This window comes from Arabidopsis lyrata, assembly GCF_000004255.2.
Source record: "Arabidopsis lyrata subsp. lyrata unplaced genomic scaffold ARALYscaffold_1, whole genome shotgun sequence".
In the NCBI taxonomy this organism is placed as follows: domain Eukaryota; kingdom Viridiplantae; phylum Streptophyta; class Magnoliopsida; order Brassicales; family Brassicaceae; genus Arabidopsis; species Arabidopsis lyrata.
Genome location: NW_003302555.1, coordinates 8,889,075 through 8,906,387, shown reverse-complemented (window position 1 = coordinate 8,906,387; position 17,313 = coordinate 8,889,075). Strand labels below are relative to the sequence as shown.

At 38.7% G+C, this 17,313-nt stretch overlaps 3 protein-coding genes across 6 annotated transcripts; 1 reads left to right on the top strand and 2 right to left on the bottom strand.

Moving 5' to 3' along the window:
* Positions 1 to 432: 432 nt before the first annotated feature.
* On the bottom strand, positions 433 to 4,201 carry LOC9329192 (U-box domain-containing protein 44). Of its 3 annotated transcripts, XM_021013937.1 has the most exons (5): positions 3,876 to 4,201; positions 3,624 to 3,753; positions 2,926 to 3,480; positions 2,521 to 2,830; positions 433 to 2,208 (listed from the first exon to the last, which is right to left on the bottom strand). In XM_021013937.1, the coding sequence occupies exons 3-5, from the start codon at positions 3,460 to 3,462 to the stop codon at positions 638 to 640; spliced, it is 2,418 nt and encodes an 805-aa protein (XP_020869596.1). In that variant the 5' UTR covers positions 3,463 to 3,480; positions 3,624 to 3,753; positions 3,876 to 4,201; the 3' UTR covers positions 433 to 637. The 3 variants fall into 3 exon arrangements, with proteins under 3 accessions (XP_020869596.1, XP_020869597.1, XP_002890408.1); XM_021013938.1 differs by lacking the exon at positions 3,624 to 3,753 and having other exon boundaries at positions 3,857 to 4,201; XM_002890362.2 differs by lacking the exon at positions 3,624 to 3,753.
* Positions 4,202 to 4,441: 240 nt separating this feature from the next.
* On the top strand, positions 4,442 to 11,502 carry LOC9326470 (coiled-coil domain-containing protein 115). 2 transcript variants are annotated; one of them, XM_021013940.1, is made up of 7 exons: positions 4,442 to 4,502; positions 9,633 to 9,856; positions 10,331 to 10,448; positions 10,580 to 10,726; positions 10,815 to 10,861; positions 10,958 to 11,045; positions 11,129 to 11,502. In XM_021013940.1, exons 2-7 carry the CDS (start codon positions 9,689 to 9,691, stop codon positions 11,203 to 11,205), a joined length of 645 nt encoding a protein of 214 aa, XP_020869599.1. In that variant the 5' UTR covers positions 4,442 to 4,502; positions 9,633 to 9,688; the 3' UTR covers positions 11,206 to 11,502. The 2 variants fall into 2 exon arrangements, with proteins under 2 accessions (XP_020869599.1, XP_020869598.1); XM_021013939.1 differs by having other exon boundaries at positions 4,445 to 4,502; positions 10,812 to 10,861.
* A 75-nt stretch (positions 11,503 to 11,577) lies between these two features.
* LOC9329190 (epidermal growth factor receptor substrate 15-like 1) lies at positions 11,578 to 17,236 on the bottom strand. Its single transcript, XM_002890361.2, has 12 exons — positions 16,939 to 17,236; positions 15,447 to 16,485; positions 14,978 to 15,196; positions 14,720 to 14,892; positions 14,557 to 14,631; positions 13,984 to 14,055; positions 13,807 to 13,905; positions 13,450 to 13,521; positions 13,251 to 13,365; positions 13,071 to 13,139; positions 12,638 to 12,978; positions 11,578 to 12,378 (listed from the first exon to the last, which is right to left on the bottom strand). The coding sequence occupies exons 1-12, from the start codon at positions 17,077 to 17,079 to the stop codon at positions 11,800 to 11,802; spliced, it is 2,994 nt and encodes a 997-aa protein (XP_002890407.1). The 5' UTR covers positions 17,080 to 17,236; the 3' UTR covers positions 11,578 to 11,799.
* Positions 17,237 to 17,313: the final 77 nt, after the last annotated feature.

Below are 17,313 nucleotides of genomic sequence, written 5' to 3'. Positions count from 1 at the left end.
GAATCTCACCGGAGAAAGTGAAAACGCAACTTAGAAAAAGATTGATTGAAGAAGAAGAAACTAGATTGATGTTAAAGAAGCAACGAAACTAATGTTCAAGATGATGGAAAAGCCTCCCAAGATCTTCTTTCACAATCACATGCATGCAACGAACCAACAAAAGGAGTGGACAACGTCGTACGTAGCACCTGTGGAATTAATATGTACCTTTCTTCTCAGATTATGTCTTTAATTTCTAGCGTTGTATGCTTATTACCTCACTGAGCAGCATATACCCGTGAAACAAATTATTCGGAAATAAATTAGGTCAAAATCTAAATTCTTAATCAACAGTAGAGGAGCCTCATATTTTGATGATTTCTTATTAGAGCCCGGATTTTTCTGGACCTGTTACCAAACTCTATGACCTAGTGTCGTAGCTTGTAGGCATTGTCTTTTAAACTGATTAACCTTTCCAATGTAGGATATAAACAAACAAATCAAATAGCTTAAAGCACACGCAAACAAGAATCGGAATTTACAATATATATACCCAGAAATAACTGGATGCCTATTAACAAGTAATACCATCAAAACAAAACAAAAAAACACAGTTTTAAATCACTAAAACTCACCGGACAGATTCAAAGAGATTCCCCTATGCCATATTTGGGACCATATTTGGGAATATACCTGAGAAGTTTGGGATCTTATCAATGTGTTTCAGCGCGTTCTCAGCGATCTGTCGCGTTCTATAATCAGCGTTTTGGAAAGCGTCCACAAGTGCAGCGCTCAGGGTCTGTTCCTCTGCCACCTCTCTTGCTATGACTTCAATCCGCAAGATCCTTTCCACCATCCAAACTGCTCTCCTCGTCAGCCTCTCTGTTCGGTTCTCCCTCAGGACGTTTAGTATATGCGGTATCCCCTCAGCTTCATCAAGTATCTTGACCCCTTTCTCTACATCTAGTCCGTCTTCGAGTAAGCTTGAAAGAGCTGCAAGTGCGGCCTCAACCACTTTCTCATTTTCATGGTCTAATAGAGCCACTAATTTCTCCACAGCTTCTCCTTCGACAAGGCAAAATGTTTCTCTTAATGAACATATTCCCTGGTGGATCTTGCATAGCCCGTTTACAACGTGTGGTTTTCTCATACATGAAAAGATCGACCCACAGTAGTTCAGAGGAGGCGGATCAGGCATCCTTGTCAGCTTTATAGACTCTAGTGAAAGATTCTCTAAAGCCATGGCGGAAACCATCTGGATGTTATCTTGACCGTTGGATTGAAGCAGATGAAGGAAGAGCGAAGCAACATTGTACTCACGGCAAAAGGTAATGGCCCGAGCCTCTTTGTTGACAACAAAAGTAATCCTAGCAAGTATACACACAAGTCCTTCCAGAAAAGGACTCACAAACCTCATTCCCTTGATATCCCCTTGGCGGATTCCAATCACTTTGGAGATGATTTTTTCAAAAGTACCAACTTCTAACATCTCCTGAGTAAGACCCAAATCCCTATCTGGCAATTCAGCTAAGAGCCCAGCAGCTGCGGCCTGTTCTTCAGTGATTGGTGTCTTTTCTGAAATGATTGCAACAAGGCTTCCGAGTTGTCCTGCAGTGCCACATAAGGCCTTAGCTAGTTCTTCACTCATGAATGGGGAAAGGTTATGAAGAAGCTTTATGGAAGCCAAACGCAAATCATCATTCTCTCGGACCTCTATAAACTGAACCAAACTGATGATTGCACCAGAGGTTTTTATTGCATAAACAACTTTTGGAACTGTTTTTGGGCAACTGGTGAGTCCAACAAGAACCTCCAACAGCTTGCACTGGATCGCTGGACCTGTGTTGCTAATTAGATGGAGCAGATTCTCCACTCTGTTGTCTGAAACAAGAGTGACTTTGTCAAAGTCATACCCGATGTTCACTATGTTAGCAAGAATAGTGGCAGAGACTTCTTTCAACCGAATTGGAAGGTTGTTTGGCCCCACATAAAACAGATCTTTGATAAGTGGGGGGAGAATTCCTTTGCTGATCAAGACCTTAGCACTCCCTTCGAACGATGAGATTTTGTTAAGAGCTTTCAAAGCAGCTTCCCGTTGGGGCATGTCACCACTTCTCATAAGATCGACAAGAGAAGAACCCACAGTCTGAGCCACAAGAACCTTCACATCGTTATTTAAGGGAAGCTCCCCGAGAAAGGAAGCCATAGAGAGTTTTGTTTCAGGTGAACCTGCAGATCATGTTTCACATGTGGTGTCATTATTCATGCATGAAACTTGCCGTATAACAGAGGAAAATAATTAAAAATTTGACCATCTGGGTAGAAGAAAATGACGCTTCTTACAAGCGAACATGTAAAATTCCAAGAGCAAACAAATTATAAGGCAGAATACCATAACACCGTTATGCATCCGTGCGACTTAAGGAAGATAATAACATGTTTTATGCAAATGGAGCAGAGAGAATATTTTTAAATTTAAAACCAAGCAAAGAAAAGCAGTTCTAAATTCAGCTGATCGTTAAGAAAGTAGGGATCAATCACCTTCAAGGAGTTTTCCTAGAAGAGGCTGGAGTCTACCATATGAAGCCATCTGCCTAACAATTTCCTCTGACCTCTCCATGTTTTCCAAGGTTCTATCAGCTTTCTCAACAATTGAAACATTTTCTGAGTTGCTGCTTGTCAGACCAATCAATAATATAAGTGCTCCATGAATGGAACCAATCTTCTCGCACAAAGCTTCTGATTTAGAGAGCTCAAACAGCAAGGAAACAGCTGCCTCCCTCCCCTTTGATGGCTCGTGTGATAAGAACTTAACTAGTGTACGCACAGTGTCCCCTTCAGCTACTATCGCCTGCAAGATGCTGAAAATTTAATTACAACCCGCTCAATTTTCCATTACAATGCTATACAAAGGATTCAGCAGAGATGAAAGAAATCAGATTCAACCTTGCTCTCGTCATCTCCTTCAACGACAACTTGAAGAGTTTGTAGAGCTTTATACCGCACTCTATGGCTACTACTTTTTAACATGTCGATGATCATATGGATAAGCTGAGAGTTGCGCACACCATGCCTATTTGATCGGATGGTCCTGCAAATCTGTCGCACATGCATCAAAGCTTGCAAAATATCGGTCTCAGCATTTCCTAAAAACAGTGACTGACGAGCAATGTCAAGCTTGGCAGCATCATTCCTGGATCTCCACTCTTCGATAGTGTTACGCAGAGCTATGCTGGGGCTTACATCAGTGCTGCTGAGCTCACGAGAAGTCAAAGGGCAAGATGGAGGTCTCCCACTGTCCCGACACTCCTTGAACCATTTTTCAATGGCTTCACGCTCGAATGTTCGGCCATTCTCTAAAGTGACAGGATCATGCATAACCTCCTTTGTCAATGGGCAGATGAATGCTTCATAGATATGATCTACTCCTCGCTCAAAATGAGAGCTATCATCTGACTGATTACCATCCGAGCTTCCAACCATCTTAATCCTTCAAACTCACTGCAAATAATAATCAAATACCACACTATTATAAAACATATCCTACACGATTGGATACATCAATGCAAGCGTCTGGTAAGAAAGTGTCCAACTTTGATAGTAAATGAATGAGAAAGTTATGGAAACACAAAAGGGGATAGTACCAGATATAGCTAATTTACTTCACAGTGCGGTTCTTTCACAGCCAAGGAAAATAAATTCAAACTTGCAATCAAAACTAAAACCTAAAATACAAAAAGTAACAGTCTCCCAAAATCACCATTCACATGAACCCTAATATAGCAAGATTACAAAATTTAGCAATATTCGTCAAAACAGGAAAAAAAAGAAGAAGAAGAAGAAGAGAAACATCTAATTAAAGCATTTCAAAAAATACCAAAAGAGAGCACACCAACCAGTTCCAATCGAAGAAGCGTTTCCTCAAAGCTATACAGAGAAGGAACAGTGCTTAAAAAAAAAAAACCAAAGTTGATTCTTCTTCTAAGTTGACAATTCGAAAAACGACCACTTCTTTTAATAATCTCCTTGAGCTAAAAGCGCGCGACAAAGTTTGAGTTCTTCGTCATCCATGGATCTAATTGGAAGCAATCGAGCTTGCTCCTACTAAAATCTCGAGCTTAAATTCAACAGAGTTGTTTTTATCTCCGTGCGAGAACGAGAGAGACAGGTAAAAAAGCGAGAGGAAATAACAGAGAAGATGTGTTGAAGAAAAAAATCGAATTTGTTTTTAAGAGAAAAGCACGAAAGGTTGACTAAAATCGAAAAGTCATGAGAGAGAGAGACGTGGAGCCACCAAACGCCAACTTGACAAACAGAGACAAACAGCCTGGCGCTGTGTACACACTCGATTTGTTCTACCCACCCACAAACATAACCGGGTTTGACCCGGAAGTGAAAATATTTCGACTTGGGCTATTGGGCTTAATGGGCCTTTATTAATTGAAATATTACGAAAATAGCCTCGTTTACTCGAGAATTGATTCTCTCTCTCGATCTCTCGATCACTTTGTTGTGTGCTACGTTCTCATGCCAAAGATTTGAAAGATAGAGAGACCACTCGTTCTCATGAAGAAGATAAGTTGACGAAGAATAAGATTACTGTGGAGACACAGGCTAGTTTGCCACTGAACCGAAAATGTTAATCACGACTGCCATTTTGGAGTCTGAATGCCACCTCACAATAGGATAATACTTCTTTACCCTTAATGAATATCAATATCCTTTAATTGAATTAATTTGAAAAGGAAAAAAAAACAATTGAAATTGAGAAATGAATTCTCGATCCAATCTCGAATCTGTGTTTTCCCTTCCCCCGACATTGTTGAAGCGAAGACACAGAGCCATGGTTGCTTGGAGATTTGCGGTATCGATGGCGATTGATCAAGGTAGGGAAGAGAGAAGACTGTGTATGTTCTCGGTCGAAGACATTGGAGGTAGAAGAAGAAGATGTTCACGGTGATTTGATTCATCGGATGATGTTGGTTTCAAGATTTCGAAATCGTTAAGCTGTTAGTTAGTTAATCTCTATCTCTCGGTGACAAGAAGATTTGTGTTATTGCGAGTAGACAAAAGAACTCGCAGGTTACAAAGTTTATCAAGAATGGTATGTGGTGGAGGTCTTTCACCGGCAATATTGTTTACTGATTCAAGGAATGCATGAGTTCAAGCAATTAGGCTCAAGCGATGAAATCAGAGATTCAAAGATTATTCAAGAAAGAAGAGGTTTGAGGCTGCTGCAGAGCACTAGATCAAAGGGAAAATTTACGATCGGTGTTGATGATATCTAGATGCTGAATGATGGAGATTATTCATTGGTAATGTTGAAGCGTCTGTTACAAGAATTTGTGAGTTAAAGGACGTGACTCATGGTTACAAAGATCAACGTTGGATTAACAATTCTCAAGGGCCAATTCTTGAAGACTTATAGTCTGTTTCCGCTGAAATCACAAGGTACAATGTGATGTTCTCTGTGAAGGTTTCCGGATACTCGATGTTTATATATTCAAGGATTAGAGTATAATGAAGCTCAAGGTTTTGAACACTGATTCTGCAAATGGATAGCCAAGATTAGTAATGGCTTCAGGCTGTATGATTTGTTAATCAAATCTGGTTGTTAAAGTTAGATATTTGCAGTGTTCAAGTATGGTTTAAAGATCAGCCATTGGATTAAGATTCTTGATATTGGGGGACGCCTTAGTTTAAGGAATCTTATGTGTGTTAGTGGTTGGTTAAAATTTATTGAAGCTTTGTTGTTGGTAAGCGTCAGTGGCACATTGTTGCTGGAGTAAAGGTGGAGTCTTAGAGAGACTGTTGAAACATAATGGTTTCGGTTTTAACAACAGATGTGAATGAAATATGTTATTATGAGTTAGTGAAAGCTCATAAACATAAAGCAAAAGAAGAATGATCAAGTCATTTGAAAATGAGTTAAGTTCAGCCGTATAAAGATATGTTGAAGCATTGGAAGCTTGTGTGCACAATATTCAGCTGTGTGCTGGAACAAGAGACTCAATGTGGTAAAAACAACATGAATTTGTTTGAAAAGATTGCGAAAATATTGAAGGAAACTCAGGTCAGAGTCTTCATAGGCAGTCTCAAAGTATATTTTCTGAAGATGACAAGAAATTAATGTGCTCTTGCTAGAACTGGTGGTGAGATCAGTGGTAAAAGAAACCAAGTAATTGAAGACGGTTTCAGGCTCTAATGCATACTATTAGTTCAACTAGGTACATCAAATTTGTATTTTTTTATTAAATTATTAAGTTATAAATTAAGATTTATATAAGAAATTCCCTAATAGAACCAAATGCATTGCTCCTGTGGAAGATACATGATTATTAATTAAAAGAATTCTTGATGACTAAAAATCCTTTGTATTTGTCGTACAACCATGTTCGACTGGGTACAACTAGGTTCGACTAGTACAACTAAGACCATAAGTATACTGAGTACAACTAAAACCATAACTATAACCATATATGTATAAATATATGTACTTGTCGTATTCGTACAACAATGTTCAACTGGATATAATTAGGTTTTGACAAGGTACAACTAAGATCATAAATGTATTTGTATGTGTATTTAACAAATATGAAAAACGATAAATTAGAGTTAACAAGGACTCCAAAAACATGTGGAACAATAAAGAAACAATTTTAAATAAATAAAACTTGAATTTATCATTTTCTTAGTGCATACTATTGTTTTCATATAAAATACTCTTTATAGTACAAGGAACACTTTATAGGTGATCACTTCTTTTGATGCAAAATAGGTGAAAATTATGATTTCGTACAAATTATATTATGAAAACCTCTTAAATGATAATTAATAGTGTAACATCATGTGTCCAACTTAAAATTACTAATTTTTATTAAAGTCCAACTAGAAATACACAAAAATCGCTAAAGTCCAACTATGAATATGAGAGTACAACTGGACAACTAGGTACAACTATGTTTAAAACAAAACAATTTTTTATTAATATCATGTTGTCTTTGGCCCACTTTACCACGTGTGATGATTTTAAATTAATATCCTGCCGCCAAAAATCATGCTTACGTGGGTCATATTTAATTTTTATTTTTTTATTTTTTTTATTTCGTTTAAATTTATTTTATTATCAATTTAATTAATTTTTAATTTTTTAAAAAGATTATTTTTAATTGTCTCAGTTGTACCTAAATGATCTAGTTGTACTTTCTTATAAGTAACCCATACACGTAGTTGTACCTAAATAGACCAGTTGTACCTACAAAACCAATTGAACATAAATATAATCTAAATATTTTTTTGGTTTACAAAAATATGAAGTCATTTGTTCTTAATCCACAACACAACAAAATACAGAAATGAAATACAAAAACATAAGTCATGTGCAATCTTAATCCACAAGTACGTGCAGACTTGACTTGTGCGCTTTCTTTCCAGTTCTTGATCAAGCTCTTCTTTCCAGTCAATGCCTTTTTGCATCTACCCAAATCAAGCAAAAAGTATTACACCTAGTTCTATCATCTAAACTCTCCTTGCCTTCTAGAAATCTCTTCAATCAATTTATGCATTCCACAACACAAACCTTGGCGCAGGAGGATCTCCCAACACCAAATCATCATTCAAACCACTATTAAACTCTCCACAAAACTCTTTAGTTCTTCATTTTATTGAACCAAATGATGTAGACTCCTTGTACATAATCCATATCTGAATTCAGAAACAAAAATCAACAAGTAAAGATACAAACAAGTACACATTCATCAAAAACATGAAAAATGTGTGAGCGGTATAAGGAGAGAATAATTCTAAGGTTTATGTCAAACTAAAGCTACAAATCTGATTAGAAAAAACATAGCTATCCATACAAAAAAAAAACTATTTAAAAGGATCAAAATCAAACCAAGCCTAACAAACCTCTAAACAAGCTATCCATACCAAAAAAAACTGACAAAACAGAAGCTACTCACACATATCATGTCTCCAGACAAAAAAAGTATGATCATTTATGCTTGCAAATTTCTAACCATCAATTTATAATTCGATCCCACAACTTACAAATCGATTTGTTGAATAACTCAAACCTATGAATCATTGACCCAAAGCTTGTTCATTTTATCCTCTAGATCAAAGCAATGGCAAAGTAAAACCAAACAATTTTCTTAAATCTCAATGCAAGAGAACCATAATCCTCATCAACATTCATTAAGCAAGCCCGACATGGATTCTTAAAACATGAGAAACAACGGACATTAAATTCTATCTAATTGGCATGACCATGAGTGCACAATGCCAAGTAAGAACGCATACCTCATTTTTCAGATCACCTTCCATAGAATATGCAGGTTGATTGGATCTTCCACCATACCTAGAGCTTGAGGATCTGATAGATGATCTAGAAGCCCGAATTGGAACAAGAGAAGGTGCACCAATATCTCATGGAGAAGCAGAAGGCATTACATGTGAAGAAGGACATGGTAATAAATCTCGTTGTTAATCTTTTCTCGTCGTTGCAACTAATAAAACCAAATTACAAATATTAAAATTCAAACACAACACACAAGTTGAACGTGGTGTATCTAGAATCAAAGCCTCACTTTTTCAATAATCAAACAAAGATACATCACTAAATAATCAAATCCTGGGATCCAAATCAAAAAGTCACGCACAATTGTCTCGAAATTCAGATCGGGAACTTACTCTTTCTCAATGACGGCAACATTCGTCGAGGCCAGCTCCGGGAGGCTGCTGCTGCTGACGCATGCGACGCTTCGTGAGGAGACTATCCCTTTTTCCATTACAATTACATTTTCCGTTTCTCTGGGAGGTTCTTCTGTTTCTAGCCCATCTCTTCCTTCTGTTGCGTCTATGGACGCTTCCCCTGAACCATTCAAGCCACCAACTCCTTATGTTGGATCAGTCTCTCGCTCAGCCTCTCGGGCCAACTCGGTCTTATCGATTGTAGTTTCTTTCGGAGTTTCTTTTTCACTCTCGGAATCCTCTTCCATGTCGGCGGTACCTTTCCGACTCTCAATCTTCGATGCATATGTTGGTGGGTCTATCAGATCAACTTCCATCTCCGCGGTTCCTTTTGGAGTCTCAAACTCCGAAACATTTGTTGGTGGTTCTTCTCCGACAGTTTCTTCTCTCCGACGCCTCTCCGTCGACTCGTATACCAAACCATCACCGTCTTTAACACGAGCCATTACTACCGGCGACATGATTCTCAAAGGATTACTATCGGGGGACGAACACTCCGTTAATTTCACTCCCACGGCGATGAACTCGACGAAACAACACTCCCACGGCGACGAACTCGACGAAATTTCACTTCGATTCCACGAATTCGAGAAGATTTTTGTTGATTTTCGATTTGGGAAAAAATGAGAAATTAGGGATTTGATTTGATTTTTGAGTAAAGGGGAAAAAAGGAGAAACTCAAAAAACGATCAAGTTTCGAAATCTCGTTTTCTAAATTAAATGGTTTTGGGTCGGATGGGCTTGGATCTGGATAGATTTGTTAGGTCGCATGGGTTTTTGGTCTTTTCATAATTTTCTGATTTAAATTGCTTTATTTTTAATTCTCTCATAAATAAAAATTAAATGGATGGCATTCCAGCATTTTTTTCTCTCAAAAGTGGCTTTCCAGCCATTGTTTCTCTCTACTCGTGTAAGCTTTGAATTGTTGATTCTCATGTGTTGGAGCTAAATTCCGATGGCGGAGATTTTCGAGGAAGGAGATGAATCAATGGATGTGAATAATGAAGCGGAAGTGAAACCTGAGGTGGGAAAAGAGGGAGGAGATGAGAATGTTTTGCAGTTTCTAGATTCGTTGGATGGGTATTTAACTCTTATGGATTCTCTGAATTCTAAGCTTCGAGAGGTAATGGGAATGAGTTTTCCTTCTGTTGTTTTGGTTTATCAAGCTAAAATGGGATCTTATGGGAATGATACTCTAGTTTTGGTATATATCATCATGACTTTAGATGATTGTCTTCTCTTGGAGATATACATATAATAGAGGATGATCTTTATCTACGGAAGATGTTACTTAGCCTGTGTTTAGTTGAATTTAGTGGTTAATTTTGGTCTCTATATCATTTTAAAGTTCAGATTTTGTATGCGTTTGGCTACAGTTTCTGTTGTAAGATTTTTTGTGCATTCTCGTTGAACGTCTAGAAATTCTGTGTTGAATTGGATTTGAGATTAAAAAGGATTGCGTGGAAACCGTTTTCGTTGAATATCTAGCTATGGAAGTCATGAGGAGAAACTTTTTAATGAATTTGTATCAGTGATATGATTAGACTCTGCCTTAATTAACTTATTTGGTATGGAACTGAAATGTGTTGTTTTGCAGGGATGGTTTGATCTAGCTAGTGCTCGGCATTCTATGGGAACTTTACGTATTAATAGCACTCTCTTAGACCTCAAGTATCATCCCGCTGCTTCAACATTGCAAGTCACAGACCAAGAGGGTAAGTTTGGCTTATGCTCTGAGCGTTTGATTGTTTAATGGTTTAATTTATATGCTATGAATTTATGAATACTTAGCATTTTTTTACGAGGAAGCAACTTATATACAGTTTATGTCTATGGACTCTTGTAGTTGAATCTTTGGGGTCAGTACCTCATTTTGCTTTGTCCAAGTGGGCTTCCAAGGGCGGTAGCGGAAAAGGCAAAGACTTGTCTACTGATACAGATTCGGAGATAGGCTCACCTCTCAGCCCACAGCTACGGCATCGAGGATTTTCTGGTAAAAAAAAAGACTTATCTGTTGGTTATTATGTGCTCTTTGTTTGTTTGTGTCTCATCATCTCTTGCTTTCTGTAATTTGATAGAAGAGAAACCATCAGCCAAGGATGAAACCATTTTAGTAGCTGATGAAGAGGTGAGCCAGAGCAATCATTTAACCTTCTGCACAAACTCTACTTGTTTTCAAAATGTAGAACGAGGGTTTTACTAATTCAAATGTCTTAATCTCCAGATTAAGAAAGAAAGAGCAAAATCTCTTTCGGTATTTGGAGGCTTAGTCTCGCCTAAGCTACGCGGCGCTCAACTTTCATTTGAGACAGGTAACATCATCATCACCACTAGTATACTCAAAGGAAGATTCCAGTTTACAACTGAAACTCTCTTTTTTCTCGTCATTGGACAGCTCTTGAAACTCTTGTGGAAATAGCCAACATGCGTGCATCAATGCTATCTGCCTTTGAGCGGATCAAAGAGAAGTGAAGTTCCTAAGTTACGACTGACCCTGAAATGTGCTCAATGGATTCAGCAGAAGCAGAATGGAGCCAATCTCAAAGACGAGGTTATGTGGAAGATGGGAATTTGGTGATGGGAATCATGTCTTTTTTTCAAGCCAGAGAGCTAGAATTTGCCAATGCTATTAGCTTGATTTTCAATTTTGTAGCTAAATCTTCGGTGTAAGCACAGTATCTGTTTCGATCTGGTTAAAGTTTTACCAGACTATCTTACGGACCTTGAGCTTTACAAAGATCAAAATAATAAAACATTTTGGAGAAGAAAGAATCAGAAAAATGGAGAAAAAAGTAAAATCTTGTACACACATTACATTGTCTTTTTATTCGTTCTCCACGACGAAAGCCTCAAATATTTCTTTCATTTAAGCAAATGAATTCTTACGAACAGAACAGAGAGATACAGTAGGAAACTCATACAAAGACAAACTTTACAAATTACAAATAGTCTAACGCTATTGTCTCATCCAAAACCAGAATTTGGTGAAAAAATTATAAGCTTTTTATAAAACAAACCACTAGTTCATCAAGCGAGGAAAAAAAAAGGGATGATAATAAACTGAGGCTAGAAGGAGTTCCAATTATCTGACCTTTTCTTAGGGCTTTCATCTGAAGAGACTTTGAAGGGACCCGTGGAACCAAACGGGTCTGCATCATCAAACGAGTATCCATGACTGCCACTGAAATCCTTTGTACTATTAATGGAGTCGAATCTTGAAAGCGAGGGACCACCAAAGTCTTTGCTACTGTTGATGGAATCGAACCTCGAAAGTTTCTCAGCGCCAGTGACGTCTCTCGAACTGTTAATTGAGTCGAACCTGGAGAAGGCAGCTCCACCAAAGTCTTTGGAGCTGTTGATGGAATCAAACCGAGACAGTCTCTCGGGCTGGGAAGAAAACCCGGCGCCTGCTTCACTGGTGTTGAAGGAGTCGAACCTTGAGAAGCTATCAAAGTTATTATCTCTTGCTGATGCATCGCTGAACCGAGGTGGAGAGTTCCCGAATCTTGAGAGTGGAGTGCTGGGGACTGAATCATCAAATGCAAATGGGCTCTTTCTCTGGGCGCCGAAGCTTCTTGAACTTGGAGAATCTGCTCTTCCTGTGTTTCCACCAAAATCGCCACCCGATCCATAGTAATCTCCATCCTGCCAATGTTGACATTGAAAATGCTAAGCTTGGATAAGACTCTGAATAGGAAACTAAATGATTCAGCATACAGAAGCCAAATGTACCATCCCAGATCTGAAAGCATGAACTTAACCAAGATATGGATTTTCAAAATCGTGTATAAATTAAAAGATCAGTTCAATGTCTATTCCATAATCACAACTGAAAGATTTGATTCAATATTTTGATGGATGGAGTAATGTGTTAAAGCGAGAGACACTATGTTTATGCACTAACCTGGCTTTTTGATGCATCAAATCCCCAGACTGAATCCACATCATCGTTAGTGTCAAATGCACTTGCCCAATTCGAGTCATCAAAGAATTCAGAATTCTTTCCCTGAGAATAATCTGGAGATGGGATCTCAGTAGCAGTCCTAGAGACAGGACTGTCTCTAGGACTTCTGCCTGATTCATCTTCACTGCGGCGGTCTGAGGTTTCTGAAAAAGGTCCATAGTTTTCATCTATATGGGTCGGCGAATCAGGTAGCCCACTACCATCATCCACCGTACCGTTTTCCTTCTCACGAGACGAGTTTTGCTCTTTTGATTTGTCAAAAGTGATCTCATTGCCAAAACCTAACAGTGGGAGTATTATCAGTCAATGTCCTTGTTATGTGCTTAACTATAGATATCTAAGTGTTAAACAAAAATAGGAAAAACCATTGTACCTTCATCTTCAAACTTATCCCATTCTTCATCCCAAAGAGCTGCCCCTTCTTGAATTCCAGGTTGCCAGCCTGTAAGTCATAACATAACAAATTCCACATGAGTTGTTTGTTTACAAAAACATGTTATTTGCAATCATCTACAATGAAAGCAAGAAGTCAAAAGGCGACGGAATCATATACCAGCTGGAAGGTCTACAAGGGCCTTCGAGTTAACCTCCAACCCATGTTTCTTGCAACGTTCAGTTAAAGCCTTCATCAGTTCCTCTAGATCTGATTGTATTCTGTCAGCCCGGACCTAAATGTGCCCAGTAAAGCATCAGATCATACAGCAGATACCCGACAGTTAAGGCATCCCATAAGCATAGAGAATAACATGTACCTGAAGGAGACCATCAGCACTTCCACCTTGCTCCATGTTCACAATTGCTTGACTCAACTCCATCTTCCGCCCCTGGATGGGTTAGCAAAAGTTCAAAAGTAACAGATTTCCGTAAGAGATGTGTAACAAAATTGTTCAAAGCCCCTTCACCAGTAAAGGAGAAAGAAGGAAGCATTCGACCATAGACTAAGGGGACAGGACAAGACGCACAACATGATCCAGAGAAAGAAAAAAGAAAATATAGTGATAAAGTTTGAAAAATAATAAGCCTAGTAAGGGAAAAGGCACATAGAAGAATTGGAGAAAAAATATACGGCTTGAGTGTACATAGTTGTTGCCACTTCAAATTAGTCATACCTCAATCTCGCGGAACCTGGCCTCTTCAATAGTTAATTTTGACCCTATTTCTGCAACTTGCTTATACTTCTCCTCATACTTCTTTGCCAATGTTTCAGCCTGCAGCAGAAATTGTTCTGGATAAGACAGAATTGCTTCTAAACAAATGAGAAAAGTGATTCTCTATGTGAAAAGCACCTCACGCTTGTCAGCAGAAGCCCTTTCGGAGATCTCATTTAATCTATTGTCACACCTGCTTTTGTACAAGACCTGACAGAAAGAGGAACGAAAAAGTGGGATAATAAGAATTGGATCTCAGCACTAGAACCTTACTCTCTGACACACAGGATGTAAATATAATCTACATAAGATAATAGATCAGGCTGAAGAAGTAGCTCTAGCAAAGCCTCAAACAGGAAATATGTTCCTATAGGAAAAGGTCAGAACTTCAGGGAGAACAACAATCTTAAACTTATAAGACCATTACCTAGATAACATTCAAGTTCTGCAGCTTAGCCTAGATGGTCAGATTCCAGTAGATTGGTCTTAATCTTACTACAATCTTTCACACTTTTCCAGAGAAAAATCAACTAGATATCAAGATTCCCTCTTTCAAAAGAGCTAACAATTTATTCAAGGATTTAATGAATACAAATATATCAAAGTTTACATCAACAATAGTTAACTACTTCCAAATATAGAAAACTGAGACAGATCAAAGTAATTTCTCACTTCTTAAATAACAAGAGTAATTTATAATGGAGTACTCACAATATCCTGCATTTTCGTCCGGTAGTATTCAAGTTTCTCCCTGGAGTCCATATAGGCATTCTGCTTTTCATCAACCTACATAGATTAGAAAATTATGTTTCACAAGCCTCCAAGGAAATGTATATGGAAATGCAACTCATCTAAGCTTAAATATCCTGATCACCTTTTCCTCATCAGCTGCTGCTTCTGGAAGATTTGAGCTTGCAGAATATCCATTACTTAGCTGATTAGGTGGTATACCACTGCCAGGGTGAGGGCCTGGTGCAGGAACTGGTGGTCTCATACCAGTCGTTGGAGTAATTGGCCGCACACCCATCCCTGGTTGCTGTACGAAACCTTCCAATAGGGAAATTTGACTTAAAGTAAAGTACCAGGGAAAAGGAAAAGATCATCACTAAAATGCATGAAATCTGAGTAATACCTTGACCAGATCCCCATCCAGCATTTGCATAGCCATGAGTGGGTGCGCCTGAGATAGATAACAGTGTTTCATCAAACATGATGCTGCTAGGAAGTGCGGTCGGGAGAGGACGGCCTTCTCTATACCGCTCCATCAAATACAATGAAATGCAGAACTCCCTCAGAGAAAGCATAGTATCATTATCCTGATCAGATAATTCCCACACATGCTTCAATACCTCTGGAAATAAGCAAAAGGAATATGTTAGCATAATCACTTGCATAAGTTATTAAAGGAACATAAGCCTCAGGAGGGTAGCAAATAAATTTAACATAACAGCACATGGTCTGTCCCATGAAGAAAAGAAGTTCTAAGAGGATTTTTCAATCCAGAATTGCATCTAATTACAACAGAGGTAACTTCATTTCACATAGTAACAGGAAAATTATATTCTTCATGTGAAGTGGACTGCGAGATTGAAAATCCTTACCCCTGGGTAACCTCCAGCTTAAAAATAGATTCCTTGCCTGCTCACCAGTGATTTTCCCATCCTTGTCACTATCAACTTCCATAAATACCTTTGTGTATTTCTGGACATCGGATGGTTTCATTTTTGGCCACGGAGGCTGATTATTTTCAGCAGGAGTTGAATGGCCAGATCCAACTGCACTTCCAGGTGGCAAACCGGAGGATGGACCTTGTAAGGACACTGCAGGCTGTGAGCTTGCTGCTGGCCTTGGCTGCTGACGCTGATTTCCTGGAGGTAACATTGAGAAAGTATTTTGTAGGGAATCGAGAGCATTAGGCTTTGTTGGAGGTTGGATTCCAGCAGAAGTAGGAACAATGGCTGAACTGATTGAAGAATTACTCAGAGTGGGTTCATGTTTTTGCTGGAAAGAGGAAAACATGTCACCTCCATTTCCAGATACAACAAGCGCCTTCGGATCAATTTGTGAATCTGGTTTTAAGCCAGGAGAAGGTGCTGCGAAGCTGCCCCCTCCAAAGCCTGATGAGTATCCGCTGGTGTTTCCCGCTACAGCATACAAATTATTTAGATTGAGCGTTGAACTACCAGGACCAGATACACTAGTTGGAACAGGCTGAGGACGCGCAACACTACCAACAAGAACTGGTTGGAATTGACCTGGTAAGGCACTTGGTCTATATTCTGGACCAGCTGCTGGTCTAAGTGAAGTCAGCCCAGATATTCCTTGATTTGGTCTTATTTGCTGGTTTTGCTGAGGTGGAAAATAATTCTGATTGACATTCGCATTTGGAGCTCCTGGTCCTCCAAACCCAGAAACCGGACCGACCGTAGTAGCAGTAGGATTAGATCGGGGTGCAGGAATAGCTGAAAGATTAATTTTGGGAGGTGGTATTTTGGCTGCTGCAGGAGTATTGAGTGCTGCATTAACAATCTCAGGTGTCAGATCTCTCTTGCTTTGTGCAACTGTTACAAGTCTCAGAGAATTATAAAAGTTTTGCCGATCAAGGAAACCACTGTGTGACCGATCAGAAAGCGACCATATCTACAAATGCAAAACACAACTGATCAGTAGACAATTTAATATAGAAAACGCCGCTAAATAGAACCCCTCCAAGAAAACTGTATGCCAGAAAATTTTCCAGATTCAAATACATAATTACTGGAGCACCAAAAGATTTAAAGCTTATATCCACACAAATGTACCATAATGTGAATTGACAACAACCATAGAATCTTACTATCATACACTTATAACTTCTCCAAAAGAAATCCTAGAAGGGAGGAAATGAAAATCCAAGGTCTCAAATCTGCCTCTTAACTTCTTATTCAGTTCATAGGCAATTCAAAATCTCGGAAATAGAACGCAGTTCAAATGGAACAATCAAAACTACGGCATTTTGGATATTCAAATCAGCTGCGTAGAAAACGAAATCAGATCTTTCTCCGGATAACTAAAAAAATCAGAAAGCAGAGAGATCCAAGAAGAAATGATTACCTGGGCGAGAACCTGCTTAGACAAACCAGATCCTTGAAAAAAACCAACAGCTTCGGCTCCACTGATCCGACCATCTCCGTCCAAATCTGCTCTTTTGAAGTAGGCCTCGAATTGATCCATGTTAGGATTCTGACCCGCCATCTCAAGGATCACCGGAGCTAACCAAAAACTTAGAGATCAGAGCTTAGAAATCAATCAAAATCCTATCTCCAGATTTCTTCTCCTTGTCCAGACGAAAATTGCCCGATTCCAACAGATGAAATGATGAATAATGAACAAAACGCATAAAATAAAATTAAAATTTAAAAAAAAAAAAAAAAAAAACGTATTAGACTGACACAGCAAAAGATCGAATCGTCTTAACGATTGTTTTTT